Consider the following 13,267-nt stretch of genomic DNA (forward strand, 5'->3'; position numbering starts at 1 on the left):
ATCGTAGGTGCCCTCCCTTTTATAGTCCAAGGAGGAGCACGTTACAAGGGAGCTGGGCCCGGACAAGTGGGCCCAGAAGTTACTATAATACGAAACATGAAGTGTTGGGGTAGAGCTAACGGTCCTAGATCTTCTAGGCGTGTATCTCCACTTGGTCGTCGTGCAGGCTCTTGGCATCCTGTCCTCTTGCCTTGTATAGTCGAAACACAGGGGTAGGACTTTAGGTTGCGTTGTAGCCTGATACGATGTTGAACGTAGGGGTGTACGGATGGAGTCGTCCTGTCTCCTCCGACTGTCTACTCATGCCTCGGTAATGCATGAGGAATAGTAGAGGCCATAATGAAGGGCACCCTTTGAGCCAATGGTCTTGCCTTGGTAACAGACGTATAACAATGAATCCCACATGTTGCACACTGGGCGTGCCATATGCATTTAATGTGGGGGTACACCACCTGCCACTAGCGTGGGAAAGTGTACATCCCGCCCGCACCTAATGTTGGTGGGCCCATGTGAGAGGCTTACGTCAGGAGCCACCCATGGCTTACATCAGGCGTCCCCGGCCATGCGTCGTCACCGGACCTCTATCTGGGGCTCTGGGCAAGGATCAGGTTCGAGATCGTGTGGCGATCCAGTACCCCCGGACCCTCCTTGAATGGGGATCTAGAACATGCTTGAAGGGGTCTAGGCCCCAGCGTAATGGTCTGGACACGTGGCGCCAGCGGACCTCACTTGGCTTGAGTTCTAGTCTAGATGGCACACGTGGGGTCCGGGACCATTCCCTGAGGTTCGGAATTGATCTTGTAGTCAAATGACTTTACTCCTGGGTCATGCAGCCCTCCGGACCCCCTCTTCATGGACACGGTGTCCCTGAAAGGTAAATGGCCTCAAACATTTCCTATAATCGATTTTTTTGGTGTTTGACGACCATCACAAACCTTATGGACTAACTAGTTTGCCTTGTTGATATTTTTCTCAGGTGCATAAAGTTCATATAAACATACAAGGAAAATGATGTTGGGGCAATTCTATAAGTTTTGGGCAAAACAAACTTGCTACAGCCTGAGGTGCACCGGACTGTCTGGTGTGCACCTGACATTGTCTGGTGCCCTGGCTAGGGCACTCAGCGAACTGGCCGCTCATGGGAATTCTCAGCGCTCCTCGGCTAAAAATCATTGGACTGTCCGGTGTGTCAGCGGACCGTCCGGTGAGCCAACGAAGCAACTGTCGACTGCCGTCGTCTTCACCGCAGTCTGAAGCGTGAGAAGGTCGCACCGGGCTGTCCGGTGTGCCACCGGACTGTCCGGTGCACCACATGAACAGACGACTTCAACGGTCCAAACCCCAACGGTCGGCTGACGTGGCACGCACCGAACAGTGAACAGTGCATTGTCAGGTGTGCACCGGACTGTCCGTTGTGCCCATCGACAAACAGCACAACCAACGGCTAAAATGTTGGTTGGGTCTATAAATACCCCCAACCACCACCATTCAAGTCATCCAAGCTTTCCACTCTCTACACTCAATACAAGAGCACAGAATACACTACAAAGACACGTTCAAAGCCTTCAATCCTCTCCAAGTTAAATCAAGTCAAGTGATCAAAAGTGTTTAGTCACTTGAGAGAGGGTGATTTGTGTTTCATTTGTTGCTTGGTTGCTTTCTTCTTCTCCTTCTAAACTTTCCAAGTGTTTTTTAAAGCAAGCAAGAGACACCTGAGTGTGTGGTTATCCTTGCGGGGTCTTTGTGACCCAAGAGATTAAGAAGAAGCACTCGACCGGTCTATGTGACCGATTGAGAGAGGGAAATGGTTGAAATAGACACGACCTATGTGGTCTCCTCAACGGCTAGTAGGTTCATTGGAACCGAACCTCAGGAAATAAATCGTTGTGTCTATTTGTGTTGATCTTCATCACTCGATTTGTTTCTTCCCTCTCATCTCTCTCTAAAGTTCTCTTGCTCACATTGTTTTGAGTTAGCTTCCAAAGTTATCCACATTGATTGAGCAACTCATAGTAAGAAGAACTAACTTCCGCACTCTGAATTAACTAGTATTTATTTCTAACCCTAACCCCGGGTGAAGTGCGTGTTAAAAGTTTATAATTTACAGGTTTTTCCTATTCACCCCCTCTAGGCGACTTTCAGGCCCCATGTGGTGGTTCGAGTTCCACCCGTGGGAACCCAGACCTACAGTCAAAGTTGCTGGTTACTCCCTTCTATGGGACTTGTGGTGATGCTGGTCCAGCACATGAAACGAGCCGAGCTGGCCCAAGATGACATATGGTGGGCCCCAACCCTGAATCGGGCTGGCCATCTAGTAGTTTCGTGTCTATGGGCAGCCACATGGGTTTTGCCTTGACCCAACAGGAGTGGATACCCCATATTTTGGGTACCCCATATTTTGGGTACCAACAATCACACAGGAGAAGCGAAAGACATTTGATAGCATTCAAATACATCCATTTAAAAATACAGAGCAAAATATGTTTAATATGTGTATTTAACATACAAATGATAAGATATAAAAGTTGATGCTGTAGAGATGTGATATAGATGAAGTATTTTTTTAGAGAACTTTATAAAGAAAGGATACAGAAGTTATGATTGGAGATAATGTAATCTCTTCATGTCGGCCTCCTTGCTTGTTAGGCCGTTGCGATGGGACCGAAACAGATGCTGATTGGACGACGGGTTTGATAGGGAGGAAACAATGTCCAAATGTTTTAGGCTATCAAGTTTCACTGTTTCAGTAGCACACTAAGGCCTTTTCGGTTATTCCCAATACATCTGGATTGGATGGGATTGGAAAAAATTCTTAAGAAGTTTGACTTGTTTGGGATTTAAACCCATCCAATCCCACTCAATCCACATGGATTGAGAGCTAACCGAACAAGCCTTAAATAACATCCAAATCTACAATTTGTTATATTTGAAAAGTGAACCAAAGAGGTTTCTTATTTCTATTTCCCGCACCTTCCCTATTTTCCGTTGCCTGAAACCATCCAAACATGGGATCAGATTTCCAGCACGTCACCAACCATAACCCACAATCCAAACGCCACCTTAAGCCACAGGTCTTGGCCCATCACTATTAAGTTGGGCCAGAAACCGTCTTCCCCGGATCCGGTCCATTTCTCTCCGCACAAACCATCTCCTTTTTTTTTATCATAATCACCAGGGATCTAGAACTCTCCATTCGTGCCAAACCCCGTACAAACCATTTTCATAAGCCGGCAGGATCACGCAGCTGCCTGTAGGGCTGGGCAAAATACTCATGGCTCGTGAGCTCGCTCGACTCGTGGCCAGCTCGGCTCGACTCGACTCGGCTCGTTTCAATTTTACCACGAGCTGAGCTAACATCTCAGCTCGGTTCGTTAACGAGCCAGCTCGACACGAGCTCGAGCCAGCTCGTTAGCTCGAATGAGCTAGCATTTATCTGTAAAACAAAACCTATACTTGTATTAGATGAATTAATAAGTGATGAACTATGTTAGTTTAGGGTTTAAATGATGTGATATATAAAATTATGAGTATTGTTAGTCTTTTCTAGTGTTAAATTGGTATGAAATTAACTAGCAATTGATTATATTGTTGTATATATACATGTATACTATTTTTTGTTCTGACTCGCGAGCTAAACGAGCCAGCTCGAGCTCGCAAACGAGCCAAGCCGAGCTGGTTCTCTAGCTCGGTTGCTTAACGAGCCGAGCCGAGCCAGCTCGTTTCCTTAACGAGCCAGCTCGAGCTCGGTCGAGCCGAGGGGTCGATATCCACCCCTAGCTGCCTGGTGCCCACGATAACCCAGAGACCTCGAGAACGGCTGGAAGAACCGAGAGCGCTCCGGAAATGTCGGCGGGTGAGCTGCGGTTGGAGCTGGACGAGCTGCGGCGGCTGGAGAGCCTCGCCAAGCACCCCCGCGTCCAGATCCTCCTCGCCAACGAAATCCGCAACGTTGAAGCGAAGGTGGCGCCTCTTCTTCTCTTCTATCTTTTGCCCCTTCGGCGCCTGGGTGGATTCCGATCCGTTTCTGCCGATTGTCTCTTTGTGTTGACTGATAGCGATTGCGATGGCAGTTGGCGAAGGCAACCGAACCATCGCCTGAGCCACTGGCGGCGGCTTCTGCGCCAGCGCCCGCGCCCGCTGCGCGTCCTGTTTTAAGCTACGTCACTCTTGGGTCGTTCAGCTGGGAGCAGGACAACGAGAAGATTAGGGTACGTTGTTAATTGATCTTATGAGTTTTATTATCCCGTCAGTTGGTTTGGATTGTATGACCCATAATTTCATTCTACCAATCGTTTAGTCTCCTAGGGCATTAGTCCATTGCAGATGACAATATGACAGTGTGCTAAGTTCTGAAAATTGTCAGCTCGGCACTATGTTTGGCAAGCAAAGTTTTCATTTAGTTTCAAAGACGAGGAGGATGTGTGAAATTAGGTCAACACCTGGAGCTATGTGAATAAATTGGCAGCCAGCCTTTTCCGGCATGAGACGCTGATATAATATGATCTATCATTCATCTTATGTTATACCAGAAGTTTATATTCTCAAGAAAGAAATTTGTTCACCTTGCCACATCTATTCCTCCGATAGTCCAGTAGTTTTAATAATCATGTGCGAGAAGAGTTAGAAACCATTGCTGAGACCATGGGCTCACCTTGGCCTCAACTAAGCTCTGCCCCTTATTATGATGATTTTATATGGTCATTGAAAATTCCACAACAACAACAGACTTTTAGTCCCAAGAAAGTTAGGGTAGGTTCGAGTAGTCCAGACACGTGGATAGTTGTTTTCTATTTGCTCCTATTTAAGACTAAATGTCTAAATCTTTTGCTATATTCAATTTTTCAAGTCTTATTATCTTTCTATGTCAACATCAGTATTTTCCCATCTCTCTTTCCATTACTATCACATCTTAGGATCAGATCTCATGTATTCAGTTTTAGTTCTGTCGAGTCTAAAATCTTTGGACTCTAGAGTCGCCTGCCACAACTTTAGGTTTCTATTTACTATTGTCTGGCTTTCATCAACTAGCACTAAATTGTTCGCAAAAAGCATACACCAAGAGATATCCTCTTGTATGTTTCTTATGATCCTATCCTATCCATCACCAAGGCAAAAAAAAGGCTCAAAGCTAACCTTTGATATATTCATATTCGGAAGTCATTTTTGTCTCCATTATTTATTCGAACACTAGTCAAAACATTGTTGTACATGTCCTTAATGAGTCCAACGTACTTCCTTTGAACTTTATGTTTAGCCAAAGCCTATCACATAACATTCATTGGTATTTTGTCGTAAACCTTCTCCATGTCGATGGAAACCATATGTAGGTCCTTCTCCACCCTATACTGCTCCATCATTTGTCTTATTAACAGAATGGCTTTCGTGGTTGATTTTCTGGACAAGAAACCAAATTGGTTCATAGAGAACCTCGTTATTTCTTTCAAACAATGCTTGTTAACTCTCTTCCAAAGCTTCGTAGTGTGGCTCATCAACTTAATTTTTCGGTAATTGTTACAACTTTGAATATGTCCTTGTAGATCGATACCAATACACTTCTTCACTCGTGAGACATCTTGTTCGACCAAAAGATATGGTTGAACAACTTGGTTAGTCATACTATAGCTATGTCTCCAAGGCATCTCCATGACTTGATCGGGGTACCATTAGGGCTCATCGCCTTATCCCCTTTCGTTCTTTCAATGCGTTTCTAACTTCATATTCTTGGATCCTACTCACAAAGCGTCTATTCTTGTCATCAAGTGTCATACAACTGAAAGGTTATATCCCCACTCACCCATTGAACAATTTGTCAAAATACTTTCACCATCTCTGTCTGATCTCGTCACTAGGAGGTGCTTTGTTGCATTTTTGATGCACTTAATTTGATTGAAGTTTTTTTGTCTCTCTCATGGACCCTAGCCATTATATATATATGTCCTATTGTTTCCTTGTACTCAAACGTTGGTAAACATCCCCGTATGTACTGCCCTTTGCCACACTTACACAGCTCAATTTGCACTTTTCTTTGCTACCCTTGTACTTCTCTATGTTGTTCACTCCTGTAATGGTACATACATCTATAGCATTCTTTCTTTTCAGCAGTCCTTTGTACTTTCTCATTCCATCTTAAAATCTCTTTAGCTTCGTCTACACTCTCTTTGGTTATTCACACATCTTTGGTTGCCATCTTCTCTCACATGTTGTTTGCGTCATCATCTTTCTTCCAAGTGCCCTCTTTCATGACCCTTTCCTTAAGGATTTCTGTCGTATTCCCTTTCAGTTTTCACCATTTTGTTCTCGCAATCTTAGCTCGTTTATCCATAGGAGCACACACCTAGAAATGAAAGTCCACCATCACAAGCTTATGTTGAGAGATAGCACACCCAAACTACCACCATGCAATCCAAGCGTGCCCGTTTATCCTTTGTTCTTGTGTGGACAAAGTCAATTTGACTATAATGTTGGCCACTACTATAGGTGACTAAATGGGATTTACTATCTACTGGTCAAAAGCTTCGCAAAGTCCAAGGCCTCTCCCCTCCTGATTCCTACTACGGTACCCAAAACCTCCATGAACCGCCCCAAAATCGCACTTGTTTACCTAAATGCTCATTGACATCTCCTATGAAAAGCTTAACCATGCCATCTAAGTCTTCCTAGAAATTTTTTAGCACTCTCGTCGTGTTCTATTTAGGGGCATACTCACTAATTACATTCAAGACTAAATCACCACACGACAAGCTTGACTTAGATAATTCCAAATATATTTATTTTTTCCAGCTCAGTTAGTGATTGTAGTTTATATATGGCTGTCATTCTGTTAGTTAATTCACCAAGCCAACATATATCCAAAGATGTCATGGGTACGTATTTTGAAAATATTTTGATCTTGACTTGAGTGTACCCATCTCCAGATATATGTTTCCCTTGAGGGAGTTGAGCAAGAGAAGGTGGAGACTACTTTCAAGCCAACATCAGTGGATATAAAGTTTCATGATGTCAAAGGCAAGAATTACCGGTGTGCTATACCAAAGCTGAACAAGGAAATTGTTCCTGAGAAATGTAAGGTTGTGGTGAAACCAACCAGGGTTGTTGTTACTCTTTTCAAGGGTTCTAAAGGCAACTGGTTAGACTTGCACTTCAAGGAAGACAAGGTACTCACCTTACTGAGCTAATATAATTGTCTAGTTCAAATTGTTCTAACCTCTCTGATATTGGATTCCCTGGATGACTGATTTTTTTGTCATTAGGGCACTATTTTTATTGACTTCGTCAAATGCAGACTAAAATTTCATAGCTAGACATTAGCTAGTGTCTAGTGCCTAGTGAGAATCACATGGATGGATAACCTAGTCAATTCAGTTGGTTGGGTTTACTTCCAGAACATAATCTACTGCTCTATTGAAGCAATTAGAAAAAAAACATTACCGGCTGATAAACTTTTTTTTTGGCATCGGTAGGTTATCAGGAGCTCAGTGCACTGATTTATCACTAGGGACTAATAAACTTCTCTGATTGGGCAAATTCTGTTGTCATCTTGTTTGATGGAAATTACTTGTCAAGTACCTTATAAATTTAAAAGAAGTTCGACCATGTTTATAGCTCTAAGTGGCGTTGTGATCTGCATTCATGCAAATTTTCTGGTCTAAACTCAAATCATGCTTACAAATTAAAATGCAAATTTCAGGGGTAATAATAGAGCAGACAGTTTTCTCACATGCTGCTCCTAAAATTTGTCTTTTAAATATACAATCAAGTTTTATAGTGTTTTAACTTGAATTTTGTTCTATGTTTTCTTTTTGACGAATTTGTACTCCATCCCCAACTTTTATCACCTGGCCTCTTTGGAAGATCTGTTTCGACATTTCGATAATATCAAAATTATTCTTCTGTTGTTACTAGTAGGAAAAAAACTGGGGCTTTTACTTGCATTTTCTCAGTTATTCCATGGACATAAGTACTTCCTCCAGCCAAGAAAGAATAAAAATCTAGCTCTCTTTTCCAAGTCGATTCATCTCAATTTTGACATTTGTTTTTTAAAAAAATATTAATATTTTTTATATTGAATGATGATCAGTTCTAGAACTAGTGGTTACATCGAATGGCAATATTGTGTATATCTGAGATATATATTTATACATATTTGATATTGCTTTCTTTAGACCGTGTTCACTGTTTGCAGATTGGAGTTGTATAGGGATGGGTAAGCTGCTGGAGATAGTGTTAAGCTTAGTCAACTTTAGAAAAGTTTGACTGATTTGAAACCTAAGTTTGTGATATTTTGGGGATGGAGGTTGTAACAGTTAACAACCATTTGTGCACAAACGCACAATCCTAAAGCCTAGATAGGATCAGTGTGTCATGACATCTGTCTGAATAATGCAAAGTTTGTTACCAGAGGCTGATTAACTCCTGGTCAGACTGAAGTGTGTTTTCATTGACAGTTCAAGCCAAACATGGACAAGGAAAAAGATCCGATGTCAGGAATTATGGACTTAATGAAGGTAAATAAATATTTTTCCCATATGGATTATTCAAGAAGTTAATTGATCGTTCTGTGACTTCGTTACATGCATTATGCACAGAACATGTACGAGGAGGGCGACGAGGATATGAAGCGCACAATAGCCAAAGCTTGGTCTGATGCCAGGTCTGGGAAGACGACTGATTCGATGAGCGGATTACGTTGAGCTGGTATAATCAGTTGATGGGCTTAAGTTTTCTGCGCTAGCCCCTGCAGCCGAAGTGTTTCTGATGGTTCAAATAGCGTTGCAGTGCCTTGTTGGTGTTAGTCCTTGTTTATCTTACATTTGTGAGTGAAGTTGGACGTGCCAAACATATTTAAATATATCCTCTTGAACGGGGGAAAGATCATATCAAGTCCAAGAGGTTTTGTGCTTTTGTGGAATTACCACGGCGTTTCTGTTTGCTACGAAACGATGGTAGTAACAGCTTGAGCCTTGCCAGAAATTTCCTGTTTGTGACGCTGTTTTTAAAATTATGTTTCATATCAGTTGCGCACCGAAGAGTGAAACCAAGACAGGTGAGAGGACATATTTAAAAATAATCATTTTAAGCAATTACTACACCCCTCTGGATATTTGTTTTGAAAAAGGTCCTGAGGACATATAAAAAATAATCATTTTTAAACAATTACTTCAGCCCTCTGGATATTTATTTTAAAAAATGTCCTCCTTGCATGATTGAATCAATGGTTCGGTTGCACTTGTTTGTCTGTTTGCAGCAGCAGTTTATCCATAGTTTACCAAAAACACTGTTCGACATTAATTAATTATCCGATAAGACCGATTAACCTGTCTGACCTGATAAACCGGCATCACATGTGTAGAAATTGAACCACTTGTTTTTTGGCAAATAAAGCACATTGAGGTCTCATAATTTGAACAAAAGATGACCAAAATGTTATCATAAGTCCAATAACAACATTCATCGGTTTACATACATTACATGCCATTGTGTATCGTAGTTCACAAATAACTTTGAAGATATAATACACTCGCTAGTGAAGATCATTCACACGGGTGTGTATTCCACTGATCTTGTGCTATATTATACTCCTCTAATGAGAGCAACATAATACATTGCTCATGTATCAATTGTTCCTTGTACAATTGCACTCCGTCCAAGCATGTCCGGTCCACATAGAAGAGCACTACACGAGTCTACCAACATTTGGTAGTACTCATGCTCCTCCCGTTATTACACACCTCATTGGTTGTTTTGTCACTTCACCAACTAGATAGTTCACATAGGGAAGAAGGGGTGAAGACGAACCTTATCTTTCGTCGCTAGAATCGAGGGTCCAATACGCTTGTTGTAGGCCTTGGTGTCCCAACCTTGTAAACGTGGTCTTACGCTCCTCATGTACGTCGTGATCTTGGTCTTGTGTAGCGTATTAGTTACGAAAATATGGTTAGATATCAATCACTAATTTATTGAGAACCAAATTTAATGGTACCTATAAAATGTATCGGATGAATCAAACCCATCACCACTACCACCAACACCACAACCACCACCATCATCAGAAGCGTCGCTGGACTGCTATCGGCAAACTCTTGGTATATTGGACTTTTATCACCACTATCGCTTCATCATCGCTTGCCACTACTTTCTTTCCTTTCTTTATCCTTTTTGGTAACACGAACTATACCATTTGCTTACCAACATGAGTGTCTCCCACATTCTTCTTAGTCCACTCAACCAAATTTTCCCTTGAAGTGCCTTTAACCACATTGCTGGAAGGTAATGGGGTGTTACTCTCGGTGTCCTCATCTAGCATCAGATTCGCGTTTGAGCAACCCATTTTCATCCACTAACGGACCATATTGTTTGTCATATAAGAACAACTCCATCAATTCGCGATGCAAGGTGTTGGTTGAAACGTGTAGCACCGCCTTCCCTTCCATTATTTCTTGCAATACTTGCACTTGAATCTGGAATATATGTTGTCATCGTGTTTCAAACCAGATCCATACAACCTGACATCGCTGAAAATAGCAATAACATGAACTGTTGTTACAAGTATTATTACACCCTATTTGGATGTAGATATTGGAGCACAAAATTAGAAATTGGACATGAAATTGAGATTCGGAATTAGAGCCTATAAACAGAAACTCTTTTTCCCAATAAAGAGCTTCATCAGTCTGTATTGCGTGAAATTAGACCGTACAATTTCGAGCTCCAATTCAGTAATCCAAACAATGGATTTGGAATTACATCCAATTCAATATCATGGCTGATTTGTTAATTAACCCAATTTAATTTTATATCTTCCAATATCGAGGTCCAAACATAGCATTAGCCTATATTGCAAGTACCAGTGCAAAATTAAAAATATTTGAAGAGAAAAAGGGGGAAATCTCCTTAACCTTATCTCTGGCGGCTGGTTTATCAATATCCCATGTCTTTAAATCGGCCTTACGACTAGCGGACTAGGCTAGCGTGTAGATCGGGCGATTAAATGGTGGCAGGGCACGACTAGGGGGCAGGGTGCGCATGTAGGGTCAGCCGCACACATAGCTCGGCTTATCAGCACAAACCCGCGATTAATCGGTATAGGTCGTTGGCTTACCGGTTCATCGTACAAGCAGGCACCCCTTGCGGCTTTCAGGTGCAGCAAGACAGCTAGCCGGCCGTGGAGGCTGGCTCAACGTTTTCCGACGACAGACAGGCAACCGGGGCTGAGCGGACGTGGCGTGGGGGGAGAGGAGTGAAATGGAGACAATCTAACGTATTAGGGTAACTAGCTATATGCCCGTGCGTTGCCACGAAATTTAAAATCAGAACAAAATATAAATACAAAACAACAAACATTAGAACTTGCTTGATGCTTCATGAATAAACTTCTAATCGAGGTCCTAAGATGAATCAAAACATGTAGCAAATGAATGTCTAAACTTTAAACCCTGACCACAATTTTGAACTTGCCCCGTTATACTCTTGTTAGCGGTATGTCAGCAACCGAAGGAGAGAAGGACAAGGAGAGCATGAAGGGTGGAAGGCGATGTGGGGTGACATGATATACTGAGGGACGGAAAGGGGATTTAGTGCCCATATGATTTTTTGGTAGCTCTATTTCTCAAATGCTCCAACTCAGTACTGCCTTGCAATAGTTCTTCGATAGCTTCTGAAAACATGAAATCGTGATGTCATATTAAAATCAAACGATAACAGTGAAAGGTGGAAGTGGTTTAAGGATTTAACCTTTCACATACCTGGACACATGTCAATACATACCGAACAGCACCATATGAAATTTGATAATGGATGACAAACCTAATACTACATGACACATGGTTTCAGTCAGACTATGAATATAATTGCAAACTGCTTGAAGTAATAGGTTGATTCTGCTAATTGAACATAGGGTTTCAGTAAGACAATGTTATGTAGTCTAGCTTGTTACTGGAGACTGGAGGCAATGTTGCACAGCCAACCAAAACGATGTTAAGAATAAAGGATCAAGTAGAACAGTCAGCATGTTATTAAATAAAAAATTACCCAGTAAGAGAATAGGACGTCACCTTTTTGAATTGGCTAGATTGCAAGCACATTGTGCTGTTTCAAGAGTTGACACAGTTTGTTAAGTGATATTCTTGTATCCATGATATCAAAGACCTTGCAAAGAGTTGAAATGTGCATATAAGACCATTATTACAGCTAACAATTAGAAAGTAAGATCATCTTTTAATTCACAGTGATCCCTATCATTATATATAGATTAAGATCGCATTACTCGTAGACTATGTCGGACTACATGTGAGTGTTAGTCTTGTGTCGATGCCTTTTGGTTGAAACAAACAATTGAGTTTTGACAGACTTAGTAGCACTTATAACAAATCATTTAGAAATATTCCATAGTGTTCTGAGTGTCCCACATAAATTAAAAAAAAGCTTCAACGAACAATGTTGGTAATCAAGCAAATTTTAGTGCTCTACATAAGTAAATCTTTGACAAATTTCTAAATACAGTGACCTAGCAAACTTTCGTGCATCACTTAAAAAAATGATTCACTGCAACAGTGGCCAGAACATCTCCACCCACTGACGAGACTAACAGAACCATTTATGTTTGTACACAACACCATTTTAAGAGAATTGAGACCTACTAACTGAACAAGAGCCTAATAGTACACCATTTCATGAAGCAGAAAGATAAGCAAATATTTCAGTCTGGTACAAAAACAATCCCAATACAGTCTAGAAAAATTGGTTACCTCCTTTACAGTTGATGTGATGTCACGTTGTAGGATCCTGGAGCACAATGACCATCTCCACAAACCTTGAACTAAAGAAAAATCTATCCAAAATTCAGAAGCACATGGCAAATCACAACCATAGTTCAAGCAGTTAGTACTATTAATATGCAAACTACAGAGATGCATAGAGGGAGGCACCGGACAGCTGCAGGGCCAGGGAGTACAGACCCAGTTTTCTCAGTTGGGCATTGTTTGTTGGCAGAACCAGAGCACAGAAAGCAGTAGCACTTATAACAAATCATTTAGAAATATTCCATAGTGGTTTGATTGATGTACATAAATTGAAAAAACTTCAACGAACAGTTTTGGTAATCAAGCAAATTTTAGTGCTCTACATAAGCAAATCTATGATAAATTTATAAATATAGTGATCTAGCAAATTGATACATGCTCTTGTATATCGGCAAACTACTTGTCCACCTCCAGAAACCTTGAACTAATAAAGAAAACATCCATCCAAAATTCAGAAGCACATGGTTCAC

The 13,267-nt window shown here is 41.5% G+C and overlaps 1 protein-coding gene, 1 long non-coding RNA gene and 1 pseudogene across 3 annotated transcripts; 1 reads left to right on the forward strand and 2 right to left on the reverse strand.

The window, feature by feature from the left end:
- Positions 1 to 3,726: 3,726 nt before the first annotated feature.
- LOC100282523 (uncharacterized) lies at positions 3,727 to 8,905 on the forward strand. Its single transcript, NM_001155431.1, has 5 exons — positions 3,727 to 3,960; positions 4,071 to 4,208; positions 6,915 to 7,154; positions 8,445 to 8,504; positions 8,586 to 8,905. The coding sequence occupies exons 1-5, from the start codon at positions 3,844 to 3,846 to the stop codon at positions 8,688 to 8,690; spliced, it is 660 nt and encodes a 219-aa protein (NP_001148903.1). The 5' UTR covers positions 3,727 to 3,843; the 3' UTR covers positions 8,691 to 8,905.
- Positions 8,906 to 9,415: 510 nt separating this feature from the next.
- LOC100276593 (uncharacterized) lies at positions 9,416 to 11,243 on the reverse strand (annotated as a pseudogene). Its single transcript, NR_157581.1, has 3 exons — positions 11,099 to 11,243; positions 9,980 to 10,511; positions 9,416 to 9,903 (listed from the first exon to the last, which is right to left on the reverse strand). The product of NR_157581.1 is annotated as an uncharacterized protein (transcript).
- A 294-nt stretch (positions 11,244 to 11,537) lies between these two features.
- On the reverse strand, positions 11,538 to 13,075 carry LOC103651193 (uncharacterized). Its single transcript, XR_002268466.2, has 3 exons — positions 12,744 to 13,075; positions 12,051 to 12,144; positions 11,538 to 11,653 (listed from the first exon to the last, which is right to left on the reverse strand). It is a non-coding gene; the product is annotated as an uncharacterized lncRNA (long non-coding RNA).
- Positions 13,076 to 13,267: the final 192 nt, after the last annotated feature.

Source organism: Zea mays, chromosome 3 (genome assembly GCF_902167145.1).
Source record: "Zea mays cultivar B73 chromosome 3, Zm-B73-REFERENCE-NAM-5.0, whole genome shotgun sequence".
In the NCBI taxonomy this organism is placed as follows: Eukaryota; Viridiplantae; Streptophyta; class Magnoliopsida; order Poales; family Poaceae; genus Zea; species Zea mays.

Excerpts from the sequence above, each read along its gene's own strand:
- LOC100282523 (NM_001155431.1), top strand. The coding sequence starts at position 3,844 with ATGTCGGCGGGTGAGCTGCGGTTGGAGCTGGACGAGCTGCGGCGGCTG. Across the intron at positions 4,209-6,914 it reads AGGACAACGAGAAGATTAGG|ATATATGTTTCCCTTGAGGG; the intron begins GTACGTTGTTAA and ends ACCCATCTCCAG. Across the intron at positions 8,505-8,585 it reads GAATTATGGACTTAATGAAG|AACATGTACGAGGAGGGCGA; the intron begins GTAAATAAATAT and ends CATTATGCACAG.